Genomic DNA, 25,745 nt, shown 5'->3' on the forward strand with positions numbered 1-25,745 from the left:
GATTTATTTGATTTGATTGATGATTTGAATGATATTATGAATGACAGACAATATGGATAAATGTGTGCATGCATGTATAACGAATGTACAGGCACTATATGATGAGAAATTTAAAAATGATATATGAGGTATGGTAGTTGGTTATAGTTAGAGCAATGGAATGGAATCGATTTTATATGTTCTATTTTTAGTTTGGTAGTTGGTAGTTGGTAGTTGGTAGTTGGTAGTTGGTAGTTGGTGATGTGATGCTATTGAGTGATGAGTGATGGTTTTAGAAGTTAGATGTTAGACGTTGGATGGTTATGAGATTTGAGAATAGGGTTGAGATTGGGGGTGGTGTTTGTGTGTATGGTTGAGACTTAAAGGCGATGTATATGATATGGGTGGTATATAAGATGATATTATAAGTGTAGATTCCGGATCTGTAATTATACTGGGTTTATTGGGATGGGAATTTCAGAGGCGGGTGAGGGTGTGGGTGAAGAGAAAAAATGATATTTTTCTTCTTTTTTTGATATCAGATTTCATGTTTGAAGGAACGGGTTGGATTATTGAGTTCCTTTTTGTTTTTAATTTTTTAGATTGGCTTCTTTTAATATCTGTCCTCACATTTCTATGTTTTTATATCTCGTGTATTTATATATAATTCTTTTATTTGATATTTGAGGGGTTTTTAATACCGGAGTTTTGATTCATTTTGTTGGTTTTATCTTATACCTGTATATTTATATCGGGTAGGTAATTCAGTGTTGGAATGTCGGGATGGTATCTGGGTATCTGGGTATCCATATATATCATTTGAATTCATGGGTGAGTGAGTGTTCCCTTTTGGACGGGAGTTGAATGGCAAGGGTTGGTAAGTGTAGATTGATACTTTATTTTTTGATCAAGTGGTGTGGATGGTCCAGGTATTTATTGTTTGGCAAGGGGATAGTAGAATGGGAATAGTCAGATTCTGGTAGTGTATGGTGGTAGTTGGGCAGTTGGGCAGTCCTTGTTATAATTAGTTATAAAGACATGATGACTGTCAGTAGAGCTCTATTGTGTTGGGGGATGCGAAATCGGTGGAATTTCAACGGATTCCCGAGTGTATGGTTGGAGTGGTGCCCTGTGATGAGGATATATATTTGTATGGTGATGATAACGGTTTAGGGGGGATTCAATTTTAGTGGTGATTATTTCTTAACTATGAGTGTTGTCAACGAGGTTTTCGTATGTGTGAGATAATATGTGGTAATAATCAGTATTGAATTTCAATTTGAGAGTCTGAGTTGCTTGTGCGACATTAGTAGTATTGGATGATCACATGGGTTTTTATCTGGAAACGTTTGGAGGGATTTGGGATAGGACTGCTGTTAATGTTGGTAGTTGTAGATTGGAAGTCAGTACTGGAGTGATGAGATGATATGAGCTCCGCTGGTTAGGCTATCTTTGGTTCTCTGGTTCGTGCTAGTGGTTATAGGAAGTTGGATGCTTTCTGAACGGGGTGAATGCCAGTGGTGTACTGATAGATCAGGGTGTATAGATCGAATGAGATGAGTATTGCTTTAATTAACGCTTTATGAGAGTGCTAATATAGTAATTTCTTGACAACCACCTTCTAGATATTAAGCCAAGTGCTTATGAAATTCGGAAAATGATATAAAAATTGGAGAGTCTGCAAGCTCTCGTAGAAAAGAACTTTTGCTATGTCATTATGAAAATTTGAGATTTTAATCTTGACGTTCAGCTGCAGGGAAGGCTTTGAATACTTAACAGTGTAAAAGAGTCAAATTATAATTTTGTCTAAAGAATTCTAAACTTGGAAGCCAAAACACATTGGCTGATGGTGAACCAAAAGTCATGTGAGCGCTAGATTAGATGATTACCCCTCATTCTTCCAATGACTCCTTCCCCAACAACAAACACACCAACATTTGCAAAAACATCTAGGTAACTCTACCCAAGAAAAGCAAAACCTCACTCAAAGGACATCCGCAGATATCCTACCTGGTCAAGTGATCAAAACCTATCAATCATACCTTTACTTTTCCGCATTACGTCATCCACCCTTCACCTCCTCCTCATCTCAACTTCACAAACTTACTCAATCATTCAATGACTCCTTCCTTCCTTCCCTTCTATAACATATAACAAAATAACACCCGAACATTAATAATTTGCATCAAAGTCCTCATGGTCCAGTGGTAGAAAGCTTGGTTGAGGTAGTGGTTAACCTGTCTGCCTCCCAGAGTGAAATAAAATTGAGTGCGCAGGAAACGGGGATTCGAATTCCCCACCAAGCAAAGATGTACCTTTTTAGTAGTTATTTTCTTTGCTTCTTGATATTAGTTTTGCTTTCTTCTTGAGGTTCTTGCTTTTGGAAGGCGTGTTTCTCTCGTACTCCTTGATAGGTTACTCTTGAATACTTAGTTTGGGTACTTTTACATAAGATGTGATTGGTGTGAAGATATTCACTTTTGGGGAAGCAATTTGCTAGATTCATTTTTTCTTTTTATTTCATTTTGCTGGAAGTTTTAAGAAAACTCTGTGTATCTTTTTCTCCTAACCGCTGCTGTACATAAATGCAACTGGATAGTTAATCCCACTTGCAATGGTTCCTTCAAACAGCACTTTGAATTTCTGAGTATTGGTATCTCTTGATCTTATTTTCTAGTTCAAAAAGCTATGAGACCTCTGATTTGCGAATGGCTTCGCTTCAATCAAGTTTCAAACTTCCTTGATTCCTGATACGGGCTGAGACCAACGAATAGGAAAAAGAAAACTTGGGTGCCTATTCATAACAACTTGGCGGCTCTTTGCCATCCGAATCCGAGCATCTGGAACCGAATGTCTGGAACGACAGGCTCGAATACTAAAAGAATGTTTGCTAAGCATCATTGGTCATCGGCATATACAGATGCATACCGGCGGCGTACAAGCGGCGTGACAGGTTAAATCTATGAAATGGTCTTTATTCACTTTTTATTACAACGCCAAGTGCTATGATCTAAGACTGATCTTTCCCTCCGGTTTCAACATCTATTACTGTTCTTTCGAAAATGTTTAGAATTCTTCATTACAAAATGGCGTACAATGATCACACTTTCTTTGTGGCAACCTTCACTTATATCTCATAGGAGACTGCGAATTCTTCATGCTTCGAGAACTTTAGGATAGCTTCCTTCACGTTGTCTACGAGATCTGCAATTCTCATATTTCAGCTATCCAGATTTTAAAGGAAATCACTTCCCTCCCCAGCATTTTTTCGACTAGAACAGGTTCGTTTGTATAGATATTGGAATGATGAGTCTAGTAGATTCCACAATCCGCTGTATAATATGCAGCCCAAAGTCGGAATTCGGCTGGAAGAATTTGCAGTGGTTCAGTATATTCGGATAGAATTAGGTTATTTTCGGTGATCCAATCACAAGGTAAGTCCGTTTTATTGTCGCGTTGATTATACAAAAAGTGGGCGAGAACGATCTGAAGATCTGAGAATCATCGCAAGATGCTCTTATATGGCATGGCCTAGACGGCTGCTCTATACCAAAAGGCTCTACATCTTTGACAGCAAATGATATGCACAGGAGGGCAAGGCAAGCAATTTGCAGCTTTAAAAGGCAAAGATTGGCTGGCAACTCACAGAAGATACAATGGAAGATGGACAGTGGATATGTGCTTTGTTTTTGGACTCAAAGGAATTAGAAGTGTCAAAAGGCTAATAGGTCTGACCAACCAAAGCACAGTATATCTTTCAATTATGCTACTTATATCTGCTAGACTTCTATCAGGGAGTTTCCATTGACGCAAGATCTCTCGGATTCTCCGAGTCGTTTGGCCTAGCACTAAAAGCTCCAATCCCTTTTTTTTCATCTCTTCTCTCAAGAAATCTCGTCAATAAGGCGGTCAAAGAAATTGCAACCCCAAAAGTCGCTGCAGCAATCCAGCCCGGACGAAACCTGGGTGCCTCTGCAGTTCTCCACACTGCATCTGAGTACCAAATCTGCATAATATAACCAAACATGTTACTTGTTGCAATTAAAAATCCTCTCATTTCATGATCATGAGCCATAAGATCCGGATACCAAGAAAACCAAATACCGGGCACTCCGGCCGAGAAATATGCAAGATAAAATGCGACGAATTTTAACTTTATAGGCACAGTCCAGATAGCTAATACAACTGCACTAAAGAATGTACCAAGTTGCATCACTATTATTGGTTGCCAACGTTTTCCGTGCAAGAAGTTGGAATCGGAAATCATGGCGGCTACAATTTGGACAATGACACCAATCCCGGCTTGGGCTGTTGGGAGAACATCCCTGTCATAGACTGAGTTCCCTTTGGACTTCAGCCACAGAGCAAATGCTGGCTGCTGAGATGGGAGACTAGCTTGGATGAAGAAATAACCAGCAGGTAAAACCCAAAATTGCCATTGTGCCATCATTCGAAAAATCTTCTTCTTATCCCAAGCCGACGATCCAAGAGTGTTGTATCCATCCCGAACGAGTCTTTCTTTAGCTAACTCAATCTCAGTCTCCGTGAGATAGAAAGCTCGAGTGGTTTCGGGAAAATCTGGATTGAAGAAATACCCGATGACACCCACTGGAAGACTTATGGTACCGCATATGATGAACAGCCATTGCCATCCAGCATGCCCGAGATGTCCGCTCAAATTGTCATATGCTGCTGCTTGAAGGTAACCACTAAACATAGCGGCTAACGTGGTCGTACAATAGAACAAGGTCACACGCTTTGCTCTTTCTTGTTTTGTGTACCATGACCCAATCACATATATGATGCAAGGGAAAAAAGCTCCTTCACAAAGTCCGATAAGAAACCTCAAGGCGTACAGCTGTGGCACATTGGTAACAGCCGCGCTGCAAAAAGTGAAGATAGACCAGAATACTTCAAGAGTAGGAATCAAGATTGATGGGCGAACGTTCGTAACGAGAATTACAGCAGGTAATTGACTAATCACATAGCCAGCTGTGAATACATTTCCCAAATATGTCAGCTGACTTCCTTTCATATTAAGAGCTTCTTGCATGCCGGAAACGTATGCATTGCTCAGATTCGCTTGATCAAGATTTTTGCAGAAGTATCCAAGACATCCATACGAGAGGAGGAAAAAGTCCAGTTTGAGAAGGAAACGCTTTTCGATGGCTGGTTTGTCTGGATCGTCCCAGACATAACCTTGAATCTTTCGTAGAAATCGACGGGAAGAACCTTTGAATCCAGATTTCTCCCATGTCTTCGAGTGGGCTTCGATATTGGTCTCTTCGCGTGAAACTGGGGACGTGGTTGAGCCATCCGCTGATTTAGCATCAATAGGCGAGATATTCGACTCGAGAGCTTTCTCTTTGATTTCGTTCATGATGGAGATCTCTACCTCTCAGAAATTGACCTCAAGCCCGAAACTAATCTGGCCTATTCTGCTGAAAAGTTAGATGGCTTTCAACATATGCAACGCTCCAAAACACTTCGCCATTTCGAAATTATTCTCGCCATGTAGATTTGTGGATGTGAACCTAGCACCTGCGACAGCTTAACAGGCATCAAATTGCGACATCAGCGAACTTCATTCGCCTTTTTCATATATTATTCAAATCGCTCCAATTGAAAACATCGTCCTTATCTCTTGCAGGTGCTTGGTAAGACTCGAACGTAACGCTTGCATGAATGTATTGTATCCATTCAGTTCGAGAATGATAAACATCTATCCCACTCTTTCAGATGCAAACTATTTTAAACATATTGACGGTGACTATGGGACGTATTTTCGTTCCGTTTGATTGTTAACCCCTCAGTTAGGCGATCCCGCATTTTGCCTCAATTTTTATCCTGGCTAGGGAATATCAAGATATTTAAGACGCCAATAGGCTCTCTCAACTCCAGATAGATTGATAAGCATGAACGATAATGCTGCAAGTCAATTCCCTAGTTGAGTGGATGATCGTGGTTTCATATAGGTTGAGCGCTCGATTTGGTGATGGTGTCATGCGGGGCATATATGACGAAATGTTGAAGGTGTACATCAACGGCGGACGAGCACTATGACAAGATGTGCCGAAATTCCGGAAACAAAAGAGAGGTTTGATACTTAAAGACTCAATTGAGAGTCATTTAATATCTCCAAATCTGGACTGAAATCACACATCATCATATATCAGAATCCATACATTATGTCCACCACCACAACCGAAACTATCGTGACATCAGTCCAAGATGCTGCTCAATCGCCGCAAGATCTAAAACAATATGACTTTGATCGCCTTCCAAAGTACACACATCCACCAGAGACTAAGGATGACCTTCCTTGGGCTGAACTCGTGACGCTAGACCTCTCAGACTTCAACAATGAAGGAGGAAAAGAACGTCTTGCCAAACAACTTGAACACGCCGTTCACCATGTCGGTTTCTTCTACGTGAAAAACTTTGGTCTCAGTCAAGATCAAGTAGATCGTCAATTTACACTCGCCAAGAACTTCTTTACACTTCCCGTGGAAGAAAAAGAAAAGTACGAAGTCAACTATGCAGCCGCTGATTACAACGGCTGGCGACGAAACAATCATCATACCGTCGGAGGAGTAAAAGACAACATCGAAATGTACAATATTCCCAAATTCACCAAAGATTTTGAAGGAAAATATCCACATCCTCCTTTAATCCAAGCTCATCTTCCCGAGATTGAAGTTTTCTCAAAAGCTCTTCATTCAAATGTCGTTTTACCTTTACTTCGTCTCTTCGCCATCATCCTTCAACTTCCAGATGAAGAATATCTCGTTAAACAACATACTTACGACAAGAAAAGCGAAGATCATTACCGCTACATGATTTATCACAAGCGAACACCAGAAGAACACGAAGCAAGCGGCTACGGCCAAACAACCGGACACACTGATCTCGGCACCGTAACTCTCCTCTTCCGCCAACCAGTTGCGGGACTCCAAATCCTCGGCGACGACGGAAACTGGACTTCCGTATCCGCACAACCAGGCACTATTACCGTTAACCTCGCAGATACAATCTCGCACCTAACAGGAGGCTGGCTCAAATCCTCTATCCATCGCGTCGTTGCGCCGCCCAAAGATCAGTGGGAATATGAACGTACGGGACTTTTGTATTTTGCTAGACCGCATAATGATACTATTTTGAAACCGATTTTGGATTCTCCTGTGCTGAAGGAGGCGGGTGTTAAACCGAGGTTTGAGAAGGAGGTTACGATGGAGGAGTGGGTTAGGGCGAAACAGAGGTTGCAGTTGAATCCGGATGTGGCGAGGAAGTTGTATCAGGATAATGAGGATGGGACGAGGACGGTGGAGGTTCTGGCTGGGTTTAGGGATAGGACTTATAAGTAATTCTTCGAAGTAGGTTTGAAACTGGGAATAGAAATTATTGAGTTGTAAGGAAGTCCAAAATGAATCCTGCTTCAAGTTTGGTACATTTGAGTGACATATCTACAGAGACCTATCATTCTGGTTCTTCAGAAGCCGACAGGTTTTGCATCTTTTCATTCACTAAAATGGAGCTATTGTCAAGATCAAACTTCCCAACTCCTGAAGCAATCCATTTCTAATGTACAGAGTATATAATCCCCTCTTCACCTATCTCATGTGAAGCATGACTAGTTTGAAAGTCGGATGGTTTTTCCTTTAATGGCTCGAGATGGCTCCTGTTGACCTCCTGGGATCTTGGCAGCATATGCATATAAATTGCATGATGCATATAAGGAGCAAACAAAACTCAACTTTTAATTCATTCTTTCCTTTTCGGTATACTGTTTGTTTGCTTTCAATATTTTGATTTCAAAGCACTTTAATTCCGAAGGCTGAAGACCTAACCTTATTCCTTCATTTTTTGAATATATACTCGCAGCTTAACTGCTTAGCTAGAGAATCAATCAATTCAATCTGATGCTCTTTCTGGTCTCAAGAAACCCAATAGCTCCAGGCTCTTAGCTTGAGCAGAGCCATGTGTATCTGTAGATCTGATTTGCGCTTGTGGTAAGATAAATGTTAGTTATGGATAATATAGATGTTTAGAGAGTATAAAAATAAATAGAAGACGATAATAAGTTATGATGATGATGATGATGATATAGATAACAACCTGAAAAGATTTTCAACTCTACATTCCAAGGTTTTCATAGACATAATTTCTCCTCAATATAACTTCACATCATAAAGCAAGTGCCACCATTACCTCAATTGTGATAGATACTCTATTGGAAAGTTCCTGTTGAACATCTTCCTTCAAGCTACTTTACTTGGTTACTTAAAATAAGTAAAAATATCCAACCAATTCATATTCTTAGAACCACTCAACCCCGAGAGATAGGAAAGTGAATAATCCCACCGAACCGGATCCTGACCTGAAGTTTTCAGTTCCACGGCTCAATAATGAACGAACTTATCATTTGGAAAAGGGGTCTGGATCTATAAATTGAAATTAAATCAAGCTAATCGAATACTGTTTCCGTCCACTATTCAAACCAATTACAATCGATCAAGCGTTCCAGGAAGTCTTTGTATAGACTACCTAGGTATTCAGACATAAGTCTTGCAACAATGTGAATTTCCCTAAAATCTGGGACTATCAAATTAAAATTCAGCATAGTATTTAGCAATGTGATATTATTCAAGAATCAAGTTTGATATTCGAGCATATTTGACAGCGATGATCTCATCATGCAATCATGGCTATTAAGTTTATTTCCCGTCGTTTTCTAGTAGTTCAAATTCCATCATAGATGATTAATGATAATATAAGTCCATTTTGCAGTTACTTAGGGCACTGTTCATGCTGGGGAGAAGATGCGGCTGGGGGGTTTGAGTGACCAGTCCACAGCTTTTCCATATAAGTATAAAGACCAAATTTTTATTCTTCATATTATACTCTACGTAGATGGAAGGGGTGTCTTTTATACTTTTGTTGCGAGCTCGCTAGGAATTAGCCAGCGTCTCGTCGAGTAAGTCTTGATTTCAAAGGCTTCATATACACGTATTCCCTCCTATTGTTTTAATAATAAAGAGGTTTATACGTATATATATAAACCAGATCAAAAGCCTATATATCAATATAAAAACTCATCAAGAAACTTTATCATCAGATAACCATAGTGATGACCGAACGAAATTTATTCGTAGGAAAAGACTTCTATCCTCCTTCAATACCCAGAAAATGATATAATTCCTCATTTCCTCTACTAATATCGAGCGGGCAAGATGGAATTTCGATGTTTTTTTTGCTATCACGGCTCGCTTATTCATCTATACTTTTGCAATATGAAGGCTTTTGAGACCCGTTATTTAGTTTATTTTTTGTTATTTTGTATAATTGATATATCAAAGTGAATAACAATGATAGCAATGATCCGATTAATGCCTTATTGGTTATCCTCCGCAATTCCTGTATTCTGTTATTGATAGAGACTCCTCGAGAAAGCCGGATTGACAGCGGTACATCACTCTATTTTCCATGATATACACTTTTAGAGAATATCTCTCACTCTTAATACATCTTCTCTAAGGGATTACTAAAAAAACTTTCATTTTAAATATAATACTCATCTATTAAGTATAATTTTTTCTTATAATATGTTACGAGGTTTGTCGTCTAGATCACGTGGAAGTGCTCTAGGCTCTCGAGATGGTTTATAACTAGATATCAAGCAGGGACTTAAAGTAATAACAATAATGCAATTTGTAACTAATAGTAGAGTATACTAAATGATTGATCTTGAGCACGAAGCTCTATACAAAGGAAATCCATCTTGATTATATAGTCCTTCATGCTTCTATGATCACTGGTGATCACCTATATCGTGATCCTTAGTGATCTGTGACGGAAAAGTCGTAAACGGAGTCAATTCAATTACTTAGAATCTAAAACTAAAGAACTAAGAAGATTCTAAGTAAGAAGGTCTTTATATACAGGGCTAGTGCACGTGAGCCACTAGTGGGTAACAACCGTCACGTAACATGATCCTTAATGATCACTACTGATCATTTGTGATCACGTGCCTTGGTAGTTGTGTAGCCCGTTGTAACAATAAGCTAAATACCTGTATTTCAAATCTTATTAAATTATATTCATAAATAAAAAAGTTATAAAGATCGATTTTCATTGTTTTTGATATAAAAAAGTGACCGAGATTAGAGGTGGCCGAGAAGTAGGGTACCAGACTTAATGTCACACTCAAGAATACTGGGTAGAGTATCTTGTATTAGAAAATACTAAGCTAAAGAGAAAAAGAAGAAGAAAAACAAGAGTAGAGATTGATTGATTGATTGATTGTGTTTATCGTCATAGGCCGTAGGCCCACGCGCCTTGGCGCGTGATAACCTTAGCCATCTATTCCAGTTTTGGACAAATGACGCTCAGAGGAGAAGCCTCTGAGTGGTTTACTAGCTAGCTAGGGGGAGTATTTATATACAATTTAAAGGGGACTAGGGCAGGGTTTACATGATTGCCTTCGCAGGGGGGGTTGGGCCGGTAGGCCTTTTGGGGTTGTAATTGTGGTCATCCTCGTCCACTAGATCACTGGCTCTTGATCTCTCTCCCTGTCTCCTCGTACTTGAACAAGAGTAGAGAGTTTTCCTGTGATTAAATACAAACGGGGCATGCCACGTGACCCGGAGGTGTGAGGCGTCACAATAATGATTATCTTAATTATAATCATGATTATATCTATTTAACATTCAAAACAAAAATCCATTTCTCAAATTATTCCTCAAAGACAATCTTACCTTTTCACTTCTTCCTTCGCTCCTCCTCTCATCTCATCTCATCTCTTACATCCCCATTCCCCCATTCCCCTATTCCTCTTCTCCAATTTTCTATTCCCTCTCTTCTAATCTCTTCCATCTCCTCTTATCTTCTTTTCTTCCCCATCAGTTGACCTCCTGGGATCTTGGCAGCATATGCATATATATTGCATGATGCATATAAGGAGCAAACAAAACTCAACTTTTAATTTATTCTTTCCTTTTTGGTATACTGTTTGTTTGCTTTCAATATTTTGATTTCAAAGCACTTTAATTCCGAAGGCTGAACACCTAACCTTATTCCTTCATTTTTTGAATATATACTCGCAGCTTAACTGCTTAGCTAGAGAATCAATCAATTCAATCTGATGCTCTTTCTGGTCTCAAGAAACCCAATACCATCTCTTTTCCCCATCTCATCTCTCATCCTTCTCATCTTTCATAACCCACATCCGCTCATCCCCTCCCTCGCTCCCTTCTTTTTTTTCCTCTTTTCCCTATTTCCTCATCTTTTTTATTTTCCTCTCTCCGTCTTATCTACTATATCCCCTCTTCCGCTCTTTCCACATCTTTTCCCTCTCTCCCCCTCTCTCCCTCTAATCCTTTCCTCCCAATCTACCCCTCTCTATAAGATATAACCTTCAATCTCCAACCTTCAATCTACACTCTAACCTCCAACGCATCATCTAATCCAATCCGTCATCCAACCCACCAACCACCCATCAAACCACCCCTCATCCATCTCCCTCTTCCCGTTCCTCTCCCTATCCCCGCTCTCTTTCCTCCCCACCTCCTCCATTTCCCTCTCACAAGAACATCCAATCATAATCCTCAGACCTATACCATCACGTGCCAATCCTCACTAAGGGCGCCATGCTATTAGCGAGTTGACTAGTTCTAGCTCTAGTTCCAGCCCTTTCCTTTTTAGTTCCAAGATAAATAGCCCTCTTTTCTTATAATGCAATTATCGAGAAATGAATAATATATAACACTATTTACAATGTTATCAAAGTAATATCAATATATAATCCATAATTCAATTTAAGGAAAATGCTCTGTACAAACCCTACCAACTCAAAAGTCCTTCACACTCATTTCATAAAAAAAACTTCGTTTCAAAAGACCAATTAATTCTTTTTATTTAATATTGTATGTCCATGTTTGTCTCGCTGGAAAGTTTCGCTGGAAAGTCCCAGTCACCAAATTCCTTCTTATCCATCTACATCTATCCCAGCAACTCATTCACAAGCCAGAGTTTTTCCTCGGAGGAATTAATTTTCAATCCCCAATGTATGTACAATCAACCATCTGCTTTTACCCATTTCCTCTCAACCCCATGCTGGCACGTATGTGCATCTCAATGACGAGTCCAAAAGATAGATATCTCTTTCTGAGTATCTCATCCAGAACAAGGCTACCGCATATGCGCGCGAAATCTATAAATACAGTTTGAAAAGTAAAAAAAAAGCCCCCGAAACCCACACCAAGGGCTGGTAGACATATAGCCTGACAATTACCACTATCGAATTGATAAGTGCTGAATATGATACCTGGCGCGTGCTTCTTCTATGTCAAGTCCCAAATGTTTCAATTAATCACCGGCTTCTTCGGTAAGGGTATTATCCGATATGTTTCGCTGAAAACTCCAACGTTCACCTAATCGCGGTGAAAACGTGCAAATGGTGTATGTTTTTTTTAGGATGAAAGTAGAGGGGTCGTAATATCGTGTGGCGAGAAAGGAAAGTGGATATCATTGTTAATCGGGATCAGGGTTGACAGCTCGAAGTATCGGTCCTTGTTGATGAACACGCCTGGAATAGTCGTGGTCATCTCGTATGGTATTTATGCTTTCTCGACTCTTGTTCTCTCCACGTTGATAAACGGCAGCAAAAGGATCTAATCTTGGATCCACAGGCATTAATTGACTTCCTCTCGACCCAGGTGTGTTTAATTCTGGCTCCCATCTTTCTACGACACGTCTCCCATCGGTACCGAGAACATATCGTGAATTCTCGCTCATGCCTCTCGCTGGAATCGGTCCGCCTACACCAGCTAAGCTTTCCCTTCGACTGTTGACGGCAGCATATTCTTCGGCCTTTTGTTGCCTTCTCTTCCTTATACAGAAGTACGTAACACCAACAATAATTGCAATCAAAGCTACCAGACCAATTGTGAGACCCACAGCACCCCCAGTTGTTAAGCCACCTGCACTTTTTCTCGAGACCGATGAAGTGCTTGACTCGCTTGGTGGTGCGGTTGGTGTAACAGTAACCGTACGTACTTGTCCTGTGATAGTTTCAAGTGATATGATTGGAGTTGGTGTCCAGCTAGAACTTGTTGTATCGGCTAGGGTTGTTTGCTGGGCAGCTACTGTAGTTTGTTGTATTGTTGGAGTAGTAGTAGAGGTATCCGAGGTACTTGTTGAGGAAGTAGTTTTCTATTCAGGAAAATTAGCTTGATAATTTCAACTCATAGCCATGTTATAATAGATAAAAATCGAGAAATTCTCAAAATCGAAGAAATGCTCATACGGGTGGATCGATGGAGGAGATTTCAGTGACGGTTGTTGTCACTTCAACGGGACTCGAGCTCGAAGTAGTTACCTAGCATTGAAAAGAGTCAAATTGATTGCCAGTCAAGGCACGTTGCAAACAATGTAGATGTTGACAAGACCGGTAGAGCTGAGAAGTCAAGAGAAAAAAGAAAGGGAGAAAAGAGACTGCATTCAAGTACTGACCGTCGTAGATGAAGTTGACGATGTCGCAGCACCTTTTGTCCCAGATGGAGATAGTCCCAATGCCATATAACCGTACGTACCACTGCCGCCACAAGTGTCGGGTGGGTAACCTGGACATGGAGAATCGCAATCACTCGTCGACGTTGTGGTTCCAGGTGCATAATTCGAACACCAACAATATTCTGCTTGCACTATAGCAAATGCATAGTCGGTGCAGAAATCGTGACAGAGACCATCCGACTGGTAAATAGAGGAATCTATAGAGGTAAAAATCAGCAAGAGGATATCCCAGATGGATCTATGCAGGTTAACCTACTTCCATTGGTAGTGGCAGTATTCAAGCTTGAACAATACTCCATAGCAATTCCGTTGACATGTTCGATCAGGGCGAAAATGAATATAGCAACGACCCCAAGTCGATAAAAATCTCGCAGCGAGTGAAACATGATGGGTTACTTTTGAGGAGTGAGTATCTCCGAGTCGACTTTAATGGTTTATTTCAATCGTATGATTATCAATGATGATATATGTCTTAGCTGTTGCTGGACCACCGTTAACGGAATGTTTGGGTAGGTGGAATGTTGTATTGCAAACGAACGGGATTAGTATATGAGATATCAATCAAGGTATCCCATTGAATGAATTCGATTAATCAACCAGTCAATCAATCCAACTAATTCGTCATACGGTGATGACTATGGCAGCCATTTGACTCTTTGAAATTATTAAGAGATTGGAAAGCCCTGCCCTCTTCAAAACAAAAGTGCGAATTAATAAGAACGAGTGTAAAGTTGAGTTATTGTTGGATGATAGACAAACGAGACAAGACGAGAAGAGGGCGAAGACGGAAAGGAAAGGAAAGAGGAAGACGAAAAAGGAAAAAAGGAAGTAGTAGGGGATTGAAGTTAATGTGGAGTTTGAGGAAGTAAGTGGAGGAGGAGGAGAGGAGGAGGAAGAATGATGATGTATGGAAAGATGGAAGGAGAGAAAGAGAGAGAAAGGTGGTAGTCAGTAGCGGTAGAGGTAGCGTAGATAGAGATAGAGAAAAGGGTAAGAAAGGAAAAAGTAGAAAATAATAATTGTCGGTAGTTGTGAATGTCCGTATTGATTTGACTTTTACTCCGTCCGTACTGTACCTACTGTACCTAATCACCTAGTAAGCAAATCAAGTAGCGAAAAATGCTTTTCTCTTCCTTCTTTTCTTTCTTTTCTTTCGGAATCTACCAAGTATCCTCCGTACCTAGCGTTGCAATCAATTGAACAAATGCGTCGTGTACATATTTAGGAAATGAAAGCGGCAACCCATTTTCTTGGTATGGTAAAAGTGGCTGCTTTAAGTTTAGACTAATCGATGGAATGAGTCCCAGACTTTAATATCATTGGTTGAATTTCAACCTGCTTTCCTCTTTTCGGCACAATTCTTTTTATAAATGGCTAGATCCCATTGTGTAGGAGGCTGAATTAGCTTTACGATAGTTTCAATTAAAGTAAACATTGAGATGAGGTATCTGACATTCTGAAGTTACTTTGAGATTGCATTTCCCTCAAGGAGTCAAGATGTCTTGAAGCTCAGAACTTTCAAACTTAAAGCAGAGGTCGTTCGATAGCATGATTCGATATTATTTTGTAGGAATTGTTGAAGATGGTGGGTGAAGGCGAAGGTGATGAAGGTAAGTGAAATTGTTATTCTGTCTGTATTATTACTATTAATACTATTATTACTTACTAAGTATTTATCAACAGCATCATACAAGCAATACCATACCGCCTACTTTTTCGTACCTACCAACTCTCGATTTACGCATGTGGCACTCGTATCAGACAAGAAAAGATGAGGCGGCATATAAACCGTTGGAAAGTTTCTTGGATGGCGCTCGTTAGCCATGGGTCGGTATGAACTAATGCTCAATTGATTACCTCAGCATGTTATACGGAGTACTTGGTGACACAGGTTGAAATGAAAAAGGAAGTTTGCTGTTTTGGAGATCAGCCTTTCTGTCATACTATGATACTTTGATACTTCCCCTTAGGTAGGAACTGGTAGGAACTCCAAACCAAATACTGCTACACTCTCAAAAGTGTTCCAAGAAATTCAATGCTTTTCTACCTCCTACTGCCCGTGGACAGTGTCACTATACCAAATATACATTAGTACCTTCGCAATGTACTCCCTAACAAGGTAGTGATAGTAGCTTCAACTTATGCATCTCTGTGCATCTAAATATGCATTGTTAAAGCGGCAATCATTCCATCTTAAGCCATCAATTCTCTTCCCCTCCTTTTACCATACTACACTTACCGTTTCCCGCCCTGTCAATTCTCTTGCCATTAAGCAGAACCACTCAATGGCATTCATTAATGATGCCCTTGCACATTTCAAGTATATCTCATGCATATCTCTGACATTAACCCACCTAGGAGGTATTCAATGGTCAAAATAACCTCATAACTTCCAAATACATAACTTTTCAATTCATACCTTCCAAATTCACAACTTCACACTTCAAGAATATGCAGGATTTATTACCACATCAAGAATACATACCCCTCCCTGTACAGCTGAAGAAAATGAAGTTTAAACGCCCAAGACGATCTTTTTAAATTCCCTATCTACGGAATATTTCGTATTCTTAACTCACGATCCACCAAGCACTTTTCTATCGAACCTGCCGTGTGTTCATCATCGGTCAACATCATTCGTCAATCAGCAAAGCACGACAGTAAAAATCGAGTACAATCCATCAAGTACTTTCGTAATCAGGGACGGAATAGCTGCAGAGGTCCGAAATCCATCCCTAGTCATCATACATATATCAACAGAATAGAAATCATCAGTCCCCGAATAATTACAATTCAGCATCTCCAAGAAACCTTTAGCTCTTTGCAAGTTGTCTATCCGTACTCGTCTACTCTAGCCGTTCTTGTACTAAGATCTATCATCCTAGGACCTGGTAGATGAACCTGGATGATGATCATCATTGAACATTAAAGCACATCTAAGCACAGTCGACGAATCAACCAAGAGAAGCGACCCATTCATCATCTCGACCAAATTACCGATTCACCTTAGAGGCTTAGATAAATCCTCGCAGGCTCGTCCACTTCTAGATGAAACTTTTCCGTCGTCATCAAAGTACTTTAGTCTCGTAAGTGCTGTCGATGATAATTTTCCTGGACCCGCTCCAAAATCATCCTCGAACTATGAACCATGAAAAACAAGTAAGAAATGGTTCACGGGAAAGAAGAATAATAAGATCACTGAACTTTATGGAAGCATCTCGGGTCTTGGCTAGGTTATTTTCATCCAGGAAAGACATTAATCATAAGTCACAAATCACAAACTACACGAACCGAACCATACCATACCATACATACATATGAATCATACGGGTGTATACGAATGTACCTATCCATTCTCGGTTCCTCGACTCCATTTTATATCATACGTATGTCCGGACTGCCCGATTCTCCTCAATAATACATACCCTCCTTCACCCAATCCAAACCCAAATCCCGAAATAAAAATAAAAATATCAATTGATAAACCACATCGGACTCCTTCCTGCACAAGTACGAACTTCCACTCCATTTATATCCATCCATACCTACCTAGCTATCCTATCCTATCCCATCATCGTATCCATCCATATGATAAATTGGTAATAAACCAAAAAAAATCCACGAAAAGCCACTTGCTTACACGGTAGAAAGCTTGTATTCGCACAGACAACAATGCATACCACAAATGTTCTGCACAAATCAGCTCTCGGTACCGATAAACTCTCGTATTCTTCAACATCCATGCTTGCATATGTATGCACTGTACCGTCCGTACCAGCCACTCTTTCTTTTCTTCCTTTCTTTCTTTCTTTCTTACCAATAATTCATTCACATTTTCGAAATTCCCAATTCAAAAGTGGGAGGAGAAGACTTCTTTCTATACTCTGTACATCTTCATGCGGAGTAGATTCATTTAACATTCAACCCCGCAGATACGATATGAATTTATCCATCTAAAGCTACCTACCTAGTAGGTACATACTCTATCTAGCTCAGTAATCAATCAGTCAGCACAACAAGTATAAGAAGATAATTCTAGAAAATAATTAATAACAAATAACAAATAACCCTCCTAAATACATAATACACAACTACCGAACAATATACTGTAAAGTAAGACCTTACAAACTTACTTCATAAATTCACTTTTTGATATTGCGAATTGCGAATACGTACAGAGTACATACATACATACATACATGTAATACGTGCATGCAAGGCGTGAACGAACGGGGATTTTGTTAATTCTTCGTAAGCACTATTTATTGATGCTTGATGCTAGATGCTATTTTTGGTCTGGGCTGTTCTAGAATCTTGATGTGTTATATGGTGGCTTATGCTTGTTGGTTTGTTTGGTTTTTGGGGATCTTGTAGAGTGGATTGAAGGGGAGTATTAGGTATAGTATTTTGAGGATTTGAGGATGTATATAATCTTACTTATACATTCATATGTTTTATTACTTTCTTCCCGAGAACGAACTAGATGGATATCGATATCTATATCGATATCAATACAGAAAATGAGGATTCGTATATAGAATCTGTATTCTGTAACACCCGCCCACTCCCCCTTTTTTTCTTTTTTTTCTTTCTTTTTTTTCTTGCCTTTGCTTTTACCGAACGGGGGATACAAGCAAGTACTTGATTGAGATCAGGATTCATATGGGATTTTTAATGAGATGTGGGATTGGATAGGTAGTTCTTATTTCTTATTTTTTATTTATTTATTATTAGTTGTGGCAATGTAATTCTAGATGTTGTGTTGTCGTTATGTATTTACTTTGTATTACATTGCTGTTTCAGTGTTGCTGTTGGGATGTGAGATTGTTTTGCTTGTGGTTTTATGTTTCTTCATTTAGTACTTGTTGATGCAATGCTTCTTCATCCATGATCATTCTTAGCTATGAGCATAAGATTATATCAATAGCAGAATGTGGATGGTAGCGGTTATACATTTGGTGTTCCTTGGAGTAGACTTTACCTTCATATTATAATCTCACGGCGTATTTGCTTTTGCTTAGTTTCTTACTTCAATGATCTATCTTCGAGGATAGTTTTGTCGGGGAAGTTTTATTTAGAGGTTGGATGGATCAAGTACGAAAGATTCATATGAACTATGGACAAGTCGGATTTGACACGTTGGCATGGAAAAGAGTGAGATTTAAAGCCATGCCAGTGGTGAGCCTTAAGAGATTAATATGTATCGACGATTAGTAAGTTTGAATGAATGACATTGAATCGATTGCTTACACTTGTACTGAACAATTATATCCCATCTATGGTTTCAGGACCTTTGAAACAAACGAGAGCCAGCGCTTCATCCCTCCACCAAATGATGCCTGGTATTTCCCAGCACCCTTCAAAACTATCTTCCCCGATTCATCCCTCCTAGTCAGACTTGAAGAATGAATATCCCATCTCCATTTCATAACCCTTAAACTCCTCCCCCTCCTTCTTACCACATCCACCATACTCATCTGACAACTCTGAAAAACAGTCATATCCATCAAACTCACCACATAAATATCAGGTAATCTCAACACCTCTCCATACCTCCCCCTCAACTCCTGAACTATACATACATACATAGCATCCCCATTCCCATTCCCAACCATCGTCCCAAAATCTCAACATCCTCACCAATTCCCCCCTCGACCTCCTCCACTTCACCACCAAATATCAAGATTCAAAAAACCCCGAGTAAAAGTTCCTCCGTATCATCATATAATATAGTCTTCCATACATCCCATCATCTACTATCTATCACAAAAATCGCATCAGCAATCACCTCTATATCCTATCTAGAAATTCCTACCTTATTCATCATTCATCATCTATCCTTTTATTTTTTATTAATATAAATGAACTAATATATATAAATAAACTATTGTGTATATTAAATGTATCCCTTTCTGCCTTTCTTCTATGGATAAACGCGTTGGTTTCTGTGTATTGAATTAGAGGATGTAAATGGATGGTATTTGAATTGTATTGTAATTAATGTAAGAGATATAATTGTCCTTTATATAAATATATATGTATAAGTATAAGTAGTTATAAGCTTTGATTATGAGATTATGAGATAGATTAGTAATAGGTAATTTGAGAGATTGGATATTGATATAGTGTAGTGTTGTGTAGTGTGATGTGGTATATAGGGGGCGATGGTCTCTATTCATCCTTGGAAGTGAGGGAGGGAAGTGTAACGATACTGTACTAAAGGCAGCGGCTGCCTAAGGTTCGTCGGTTGGTAGTTATAGGTTAAGGCTATATCACTGGTATTCACTTGAAAGTGAATTCGTTACTAGATCAAATAGAATGTAGGTAAACTAATTGATAACTAAGTTGAGCACGAAGCTCCTAAACTATGAAACTACTCTGACTATATAATGAACGAAGAAGGGAGCCCCCAGGAGCTTTCTGGCTCCTCAGGGCTCCTGGAGCTCTAGGAGCTTTGAGGGCTCCTAGGGCTCCTTATCACGTGATTTCTGATGGTGCGTGCATACACGATCTTCAGGTGACCAAGATCACATACTAATTCGATGAAATCTGATCGTGCTTGCACAAGGCCTAAGCTCTCCTAATTAATCAGTTTGCTACCATCGTAACACCATCAATCCTAATGGTGAATCGTGACAGGAAAGGGTTTGAATTATATCCCTAATTTTTGAGTGGCGAAGGAGGATTTGTGCTAGTTCCTTTCTAGTGGGATGAGGGTTGCTATGTTTTTTCTAGTTGTGCTTAGGCTTGATATTTTGAAAGTGAGGTGAGAAGATGAGATATAGGATTAATAGTTGCGAAGATGAAGAAAGCTGATATAAACGGCTAATTTATTCGATCACAGCAGTAATTTATTAACGATGGATTATAGAAGAGTGTGAGGAATATATTGGGGTATTCAATAGGATTTTACTTCTATACGAAAATTAGACGATAATTAAAGTAGTTTTTAGTTTTAAGTTCTAGAGATGATTTTATTCCTTTATGTAGTGAGTCTGGATCTATAGTTGGGTGTTGTAGATATTAATAAATTGTTATCTTCTCAGTCATGATTTATATTCTTTTTTTATAAGGTAAATGTACAATTACTTTATAAAAGATTCACTTGTCTGGTGATGTCGTTTTATTTGTTAATATATTGGATTTTCTATTATATTTTTTAATTTATGATTTTTAGGGCATATATAAGATCTTATATAAGTGAGTCTTGACGCAACTCATTTAGTTTTGATATTATTGTTACGAGGTTTGCCGTCTAGATCACGTGGAAGTGCTCTAGGCTCTCGAGGTGGTTTATAACTAGACGTCAAGCAGGGACTTAAAGTAATGACAATAATGATATACAATTCGTAACTAATAGTAGAGTATACTAAATGATTGATCTTGAGCACGAAGCTCTATACAAAGGAAATCCATCTTGATTATATAGACCTTCGTACCTCCTTAAAAAACCGATGGCTATGAGCCCGACAAATCGATCACCGCAAAGCCGATCTCGATTTGTCGGTTTCTTGATCATGTGATCAAGAACGTGACCTATGTTACTGTCCGACGTAACATATAAGACTTAAAAATAAAACTTTTCAATTATAAAAAATCTGAAATTTTCAAGATTCATTTGTAATTATGTAATCAGTATATGATTCAAATTCGATTGAATTATATTTATTCGTTGTAAAGTTATTAATAAGTAAAAATGATGATTTTTGGTGTAAAAAGACAGTCCAAAAGAGGGGTGGTCCAAAAGAAGGGTACGCGACTTACATATCCTAGATAATTTAGCAACCAGCTAGGTCATCTTTGATCCGAATTGGGTGTTCTGGATATGGAAATAAACTGATCAGATGAAACTTTGGTTTAGTATTAAAATTTATAGGATAACTGATTATCGATTATTACTTCAAAAGTTCTCCTTGTTAATATCTCCCAAAATGATGTGTAGGTAGACATGATAGAAGAATTACACAGAGACTTCATTGCTTATTTAATGGTACCAGGACAGGAAAACAACTACCGATATGAATCAATGCTGAGAAGATAGATGATGATAGAATTAGTTGCCAGACTAGTCTAGATATTACCAAAATCCTACTCGAGATGTGGTGTGTTCTCTGGAATTGCAATTTCCCGACCTTCTTTCCCTCATACTTTGACAATTTGCAATTTGAAAACACTGTATTCTCAGCTGACTGTATCACTGAGATATTTTTGACTATACGAGTATTCGTGTTGAAATTCGTAGACTTCCCCCGATCCGCGACTTAGGAATGAACTTCGACCATAAAGAGTGTGATGTCGCATTTATCTAGCGGTTTTTTTCTAAACCCGTCACTTTTGACTATACTATTGTTATAGTATCAAGTACACCTGAGAGAGGGTCATCTGCGAGAACAAAATTCGACATTGCTTCATGTTCTTTAGCAAATGTTGACTTATTAGATCTGAAAGTCACAAGACCCACTCGCTCGAATTTGGTGTTATCTACTGAGACGGTTCTTAGTATGAGACACTCAAGGAAGAAACCCTCATGCTCGATACCAAGTAGCTCGCTCACGTAAGATACTGAAATTGGAAAGAGGTATAAACGCGAACAGTCATAAGCGTGTACTTCAATGTCAAGATAAGACGTCGTTGGCCTTACTTCAGAGACACCGCCTTGGAAAATTCCATTAGCATCAACAAGAAGCCAGTCGTGGGCATCCATGAGCTGGATGGGAAGAATTCTTCCTTCAAGTCGGATATAGCCATCGCAGTATTCGGTGTAAATTCGACCTTGCGGACTGTTACATTCGACCGCTAAAACTGTGGCAAGCGCACGCCCAGGAACCAAGGACCCCAACAAAAACGTTGCTAAAGGCATAGGATAACAGAAATCCAGTGACGCCCAAGACCAAGTGGGACCTTCTTATTGATCAGAAAGTGCGTTTGACAGAACTTTGGGCGCAAATATATTCTACTTACAGCGATATACTTTTGGTCTTGTGGGAAATGAAGAACCTTTTTCAAAAGCCCAGATCAAACAGAAGGGTAATTGATTCTTCCATAGACCTGCAAGATAGACATAGTCAAGTTGTTCCTGATATTCTCGGGCTATTGCGCCAAATGCCACGAGTTTATCGGATTGATAGGTGAGAGAGCAGCTTAAATATTGCTCAAGAGTGCTACGCCAAAAGATATATTGGGACTCCCGCAATCTTGATTTCCAATCTTTTGGGTCGACAACCAAATTCGCACCGCGTTCTGGCAGTAGCCGGGTTGTATCATCATTGCCATTCTCAGGTACGACAGGTATACCGGAGGGGAAGGTTTCGGAAGCCCTTTGTTCTTTACATTCCCAAAGCAGCTGCTTACCAAAATGTATCGTTCTGGGACTTAACATTTGCTCTTGAAAGACCCAAGCTCGTTTATAAAGTGGAAAATTACCATCATTATCAAGAATCAAACTAGATTTTGGTGATAGCTGATAAGTTTCCTCGTGATCCCCTACCGCGAGCGTCTTGCACACTGGCGGCCTAAAGATCCTGTCATTCTCGTCGCGAGTATAAAAGAGTCGTTTATTGGAACTTCCCTCAATACTAGAAGCATAGGAAGCAGCAATGGTACAGAGCGACTGCGCGTACACTCTATCCATGAGCGCTGCCTCGGCGCTCCAATCATCTTTGGAATCCTGTATAATGCACATGGAATCTATCCAGATATATGAAACCTTCATGTCTCTAGTATATTGAATAGCGTCTTGAAGAGAAGCAGTAAGCTGGTCTATTGGAATATGTTCCATCAATGCTAATCTATTGCCGCTCAAGAGTCGAAACGGTTGATCAGAGGCGGTGCCCCATCTATGACTCAATGCGAAGTACGGCGAGTAACTATTCTTGGAGAGCTTATGCGTTTCAACAAGCTTTACTTCACCGTTGTCGAGCCCGACATCTACAAGACGAGATGGTAACCACTGTATTTTATCTGCGCCGCATTTTGAATGATTTTGCATGCAATCATCAATCCATCGCGAGGCCAGTTTACGACATGATGATGATGAAGTTTCCCGAGGAATTGTATGTGCGAAGGCTGAGCTATCTCCATGCTGATCTTCTATAGATTTATTAGAGGTTCCAAAAAGTCAATAGAATGGCTCAAGGCTACAAGACATACCGGGAATTCTTACCATTACAAATTTTACCACACATACCGGAACGCTCATGTGTTGATCAGACCTTGACAAACGGAAACGTAGGATATTAAGGCCTAAATATGAGGTGTTATCAAGTATGTACCTTACGTCAAGTCCAGCTAACGAAGACTCGTCCATTCCACGACACTCATCCTGAAGCCGAATTTCCTCATAGAGTCTTGCGCACCAGCGGCAATGAGCTTGAGCTGATGCTAGATTCCTGCCAAGCTTCTCATTGACGAACCGACCTAAGAAGGTTTCTTCAAATACTTGCGCACATACGAAAAAATCCTGAGATAGGATAGAGTCGAGAAGACGTGCTGGAGACAAACGTGCCACTGAGTCGAGAAGTTCTCTAAAAGACATGATGCATCAAAAAAGATTGCGATAATTTTATGAATTGGGCGACTAACGGCATCTGTCTAGTTTAGTGGTGTCTTTTGATTTCGATTCGTTATTATCCTTCCATGCTTAACAAGTCATTGCTAAACACATCACTGTAGACCAGTAATTATTATAAACCCCTTCAGGAATTGATCACTGGCGAGGAATCGATGGCGTGTATTATTCTTTTCTCCTCTATTGATCATGTGTCAGTCTTCTCTATGATTGTGGCCAGCAAGTCAAGTATGAAACATAGCTATACTTTACCAAAACACACGAAAACTCATTTTCAAACAGATATCCTTTGTAGGAGAAGAAATTAATGCAAAATAAACCATACTTCTCTTGATATGAGTCATTGATTCTTTTAATTCCTCTACAATTTCAATAAACACATGCCCAACAAGAGATTGCTCCGAATCACGCACTAACAACCTTCCGAAAATAAGATAAAAATAACACCACAAACCGAACCGCAAATTACATTTATGTACCCAATTAACATGTATCCTTAGCGCACAAAACCTCCCCATTAAAACCCCTCTTCTTCCCCCAGCTGACCCATAAAACTCCACTGCTCCACGGCATGAATCTCTGCCGGCCACCTATTAGCCAATCGTCTCGCCATCTTCTCCACTCTCGAAATCCCAATCTCATACAACCCCGTGACATCCTCTCTATCCAAATTCGTTCTACGAGCTATACAGTTACTACTGGTCTTGAATTTCTTCATACCCAGTACTAAGACCTCCACAACCGGCGGGATCCAGCTGGGATCATATGAATTTCTGTATTCTTGCAGGGCTTTCTCGACCAGTGTGGTGATTTGAGAGGGTTTGTGATTCAGCAATTGCTGCATGGGATTATCAAGGGGTTCGTGGTAGACTATGGAGGTGTTGGGGAGACCGAGCCACTGGTCGAAAGGTTCGATGAGGAGGGTGAGAGATTGGAGGGAGGGGAATTTGTGCAACCAGTCTAAGAGCCAACAGGTCGATAATGGTTCTAGATAAAGACCTTGAGCAAGCCATACATTTAGTGGGAATGCAACATGTTGAACTACAGGCACAATCCCACTATTCCGATATGAATCAGGAACCTTTTCCTTGAACAAATACTGCTCTAGAGTGCCGCTTGCCCAAGAAGCTGATGGAGGGAAGTAGATGATGTCTGTGTTTGGATTCCAATAAAAGTCTGACTCTTCTGTATTGGGTCCAAGTCCATTCCGACAAATGCTCAAAGCTAAGGCTCGAGATTCGGAATTGACATGACAGATGCTTGGAATAGCTGAGAAGCTTCCCTGAAGAGATGCTCTTGTGTCATCATATGCGTCCACCCTAACCTTGAGCGTTCGACCATTCGGAAGAGCGTGTTTCCAGATTTGTAAACGAAGCTCCGGTGGTAGATCGCGGAATTGTGGGAACATAGGCTCTTCTTCAAAGCTCGTGACTTGGGGTATATGTTCGGCTAACATATTTGCGAATACAGCTTCAGTAAATTCTAAAATGATGCAGGGAATTTCCGGAAACAAGAGAAAATAAAGGGTCTAGAAACTTTATCCTTATGCTATCAAATATCGCTTCATTTTAATCCACAGCATAATCAGAATATAAAGACTTATCAACAACACAAAAGTGGCGCAGTAACA

The 25,745-nt window shown here is 39.7% G+C and overlaps 9 protein-coding genes across 9 annotated transcripts in view; 2 read left to right on the plus strand and 7 right to left on the minus strand.

The window, feature by feature from the left end:
- SS1G_02583 (hypothetical protein) overlaps positions 1–356 on the plus strand; it is a gene marked incomplete at both ends in the record, with an annotated part of 2,809 nt that extends 2,453 nt beyond the window's left edge. Inside the window, 2 exons of the mRNA XM_001596313.1 lie at positions 48–74; positions 276–356. Of these exons, the coding sequence (XP_001596363.1) occupies positions 48–74; positions 276–356 (108 nt within the window). The remainder of the gene's footprint in view (positions 1–47; positions 75–275) is intronic.
- Positions 357–2,777: 2,421 nt separating this feature from the next.
- SS1G_02584 (predicted protein) lies at positions 2,778–3,196 on the minus strand (the record flags this gene model as incomplete). The annotated part of the gene is made up of 3 exons (XM_001596314.1): positions 2,778–2,854; positions 2,908–2,939; positions 3,150–3,196. The coding sequence occupies 3 exons, from the start codon at positions 3,194–3,196 to the stop codon at positions 2,778–2,780; spliced, it is 156 nt and encodes a 51-aa protein (XP_001596364.1).
- A 573-nt stretch (positions 3,197–3,769) lies between these two features.
- Positions 3,770–5,359, minus strand: SS1G_02585 (hypothetical protein; the record flags this gene model as incomplete). Its single annotated transcript, XM_001596315.1, has 1 exon — positions 3,770–5,359. One exon carries the CDS (start codon positions 5,357–5,359, stop codon positions 3,770–3,772), a length of 1,590 nt encoding a protein of 529 aa, XP_001596365.1.
- An 808-nt stretch (positions 5,360–6,167) lies between these two features.
- Positions 6,168–7,343, plus strand: SS1G_02586 (hypothetical protein; the record flags this gene model as incomplete). The annotated part of the gene is made up of 1 exon (XM_001596316.1): positions 6,168–7,343. The coding sequence occupies one exon, from the start codon at positions 6,168–6,170 to the stop codon at positions 7,341–7,343; it is 1,176 nt and encodes a 391-aa protein (XP_001596366.1).
- Positions 7,344–12,507: 5,164 nt separating this feature from the next.
- On the minus strand, positions 12,508–13,934 carry SS1G_02587 (hypothetical protein; the record flags this gene model as incomplete). Its single annotated transcript, XM_001596317.1, has 3 exons — positions 12,508–13,188; positions 13,489–13,745; positions 13,805–13,934. The coding sequence occupies 3 exons, from the start codon at positions 13,932–13,934 to the stop codon at positions 12,508–12,510; spliced, it is 1,068 nt and encodes a 355-aa protein (XP_001596367.1).
- A 2,615-nt stretch (positions 13,935–16,549) lies between these two features.
- On the minus strand, positions 16,550–16,902 carry SS1G_02588 (predicted protein; the record flags this gene model as incomplete). Its single annotated transcript, XM_001596318.1, has 2 exons — positions 16,550–16,687; positions 16,864–16,902. The coding sequence occupies 2 exons, from the start codon at positions 16,900–16,902 to the stop codon at positions 16,550–16,552; spliced, it is 177 nt and encodes a 58-aa protein (XP_001596368.1).
- A 1,760-nt stretch (positions 16,903–18,662) lies between these two features.
- Positions 18,663–19,163, minus strand: SS1G_02589 (predicted protein; the record flags this gene model as incomplete). Its single annotated transcript, XM_001596319.1, has 2 exons — positions 18,663–18,732; positions 18,853–19,163. The coding sequence occupies 2 exons, from the start codon at positions 19,161–19,163 to the stop codon at positions 18,663–18,665; spliced, it is 381 nt and encodes a 126-aa protein (XP_001596369.1).
- A 2,723-nt stretch (positions 19,164–21,886) lies between these two features.
- Positions 21,887–24,082, minus strand: SS1G_02590 (hypothetical protein; the record flags this gene model as incomplete). Its single annotated transcript, XM_001596320.1, has 4 exons — positions 21,887–22,032; positions 22,141–22,203; positions 22,510–23,637; positions 23,698–24,082. The coding sequence occupies 4 exons, from the start codon at positions 24,080–24,082 to the stop codon at positions 21,887–21,889; spliced, it is 1,722 nt and encodes a 573-aa protein (XP_001596370.1).
- Positions 24,083–24,632: 550 nt separating this feature from the next.
- Positions 24,633–25,571, minus strand: SS1G_02591 (predicted protein; the record flags this gene model as incomplete). Its single annotated transcript, XM_001596321.1, has 1 exon — positions 24,633–25,571. The coding sequence occupies one exon, from the start codon at positions 25,569–25,571 to the stop codon at positions 24,633–24,635; it is 939 nt and encodes a 312-aa protein (XP_001596371.1).
- Between the last annotated feature and the right edge of the window lie 174 nt (positions 25,572–25,745).

This window comes from Sclerotinia sclerotiorum, genomic scaffold (assembly GCF_000146945.2).
Source record: "Sclerotinia sclerotiorum 1980 UF-70 scaffold_3 genomic scaffold, whole genome shotgun sequence".
In the NCBI taxonomy this organism is placed as follows: domain Eukaryota; kingdom Fungi; phylum Ascomycota; class Leotiomycetes; order Helotiales; family Sclerotiniaceae; genus Sclerotinia; species Sclerotinia sclerotiorum.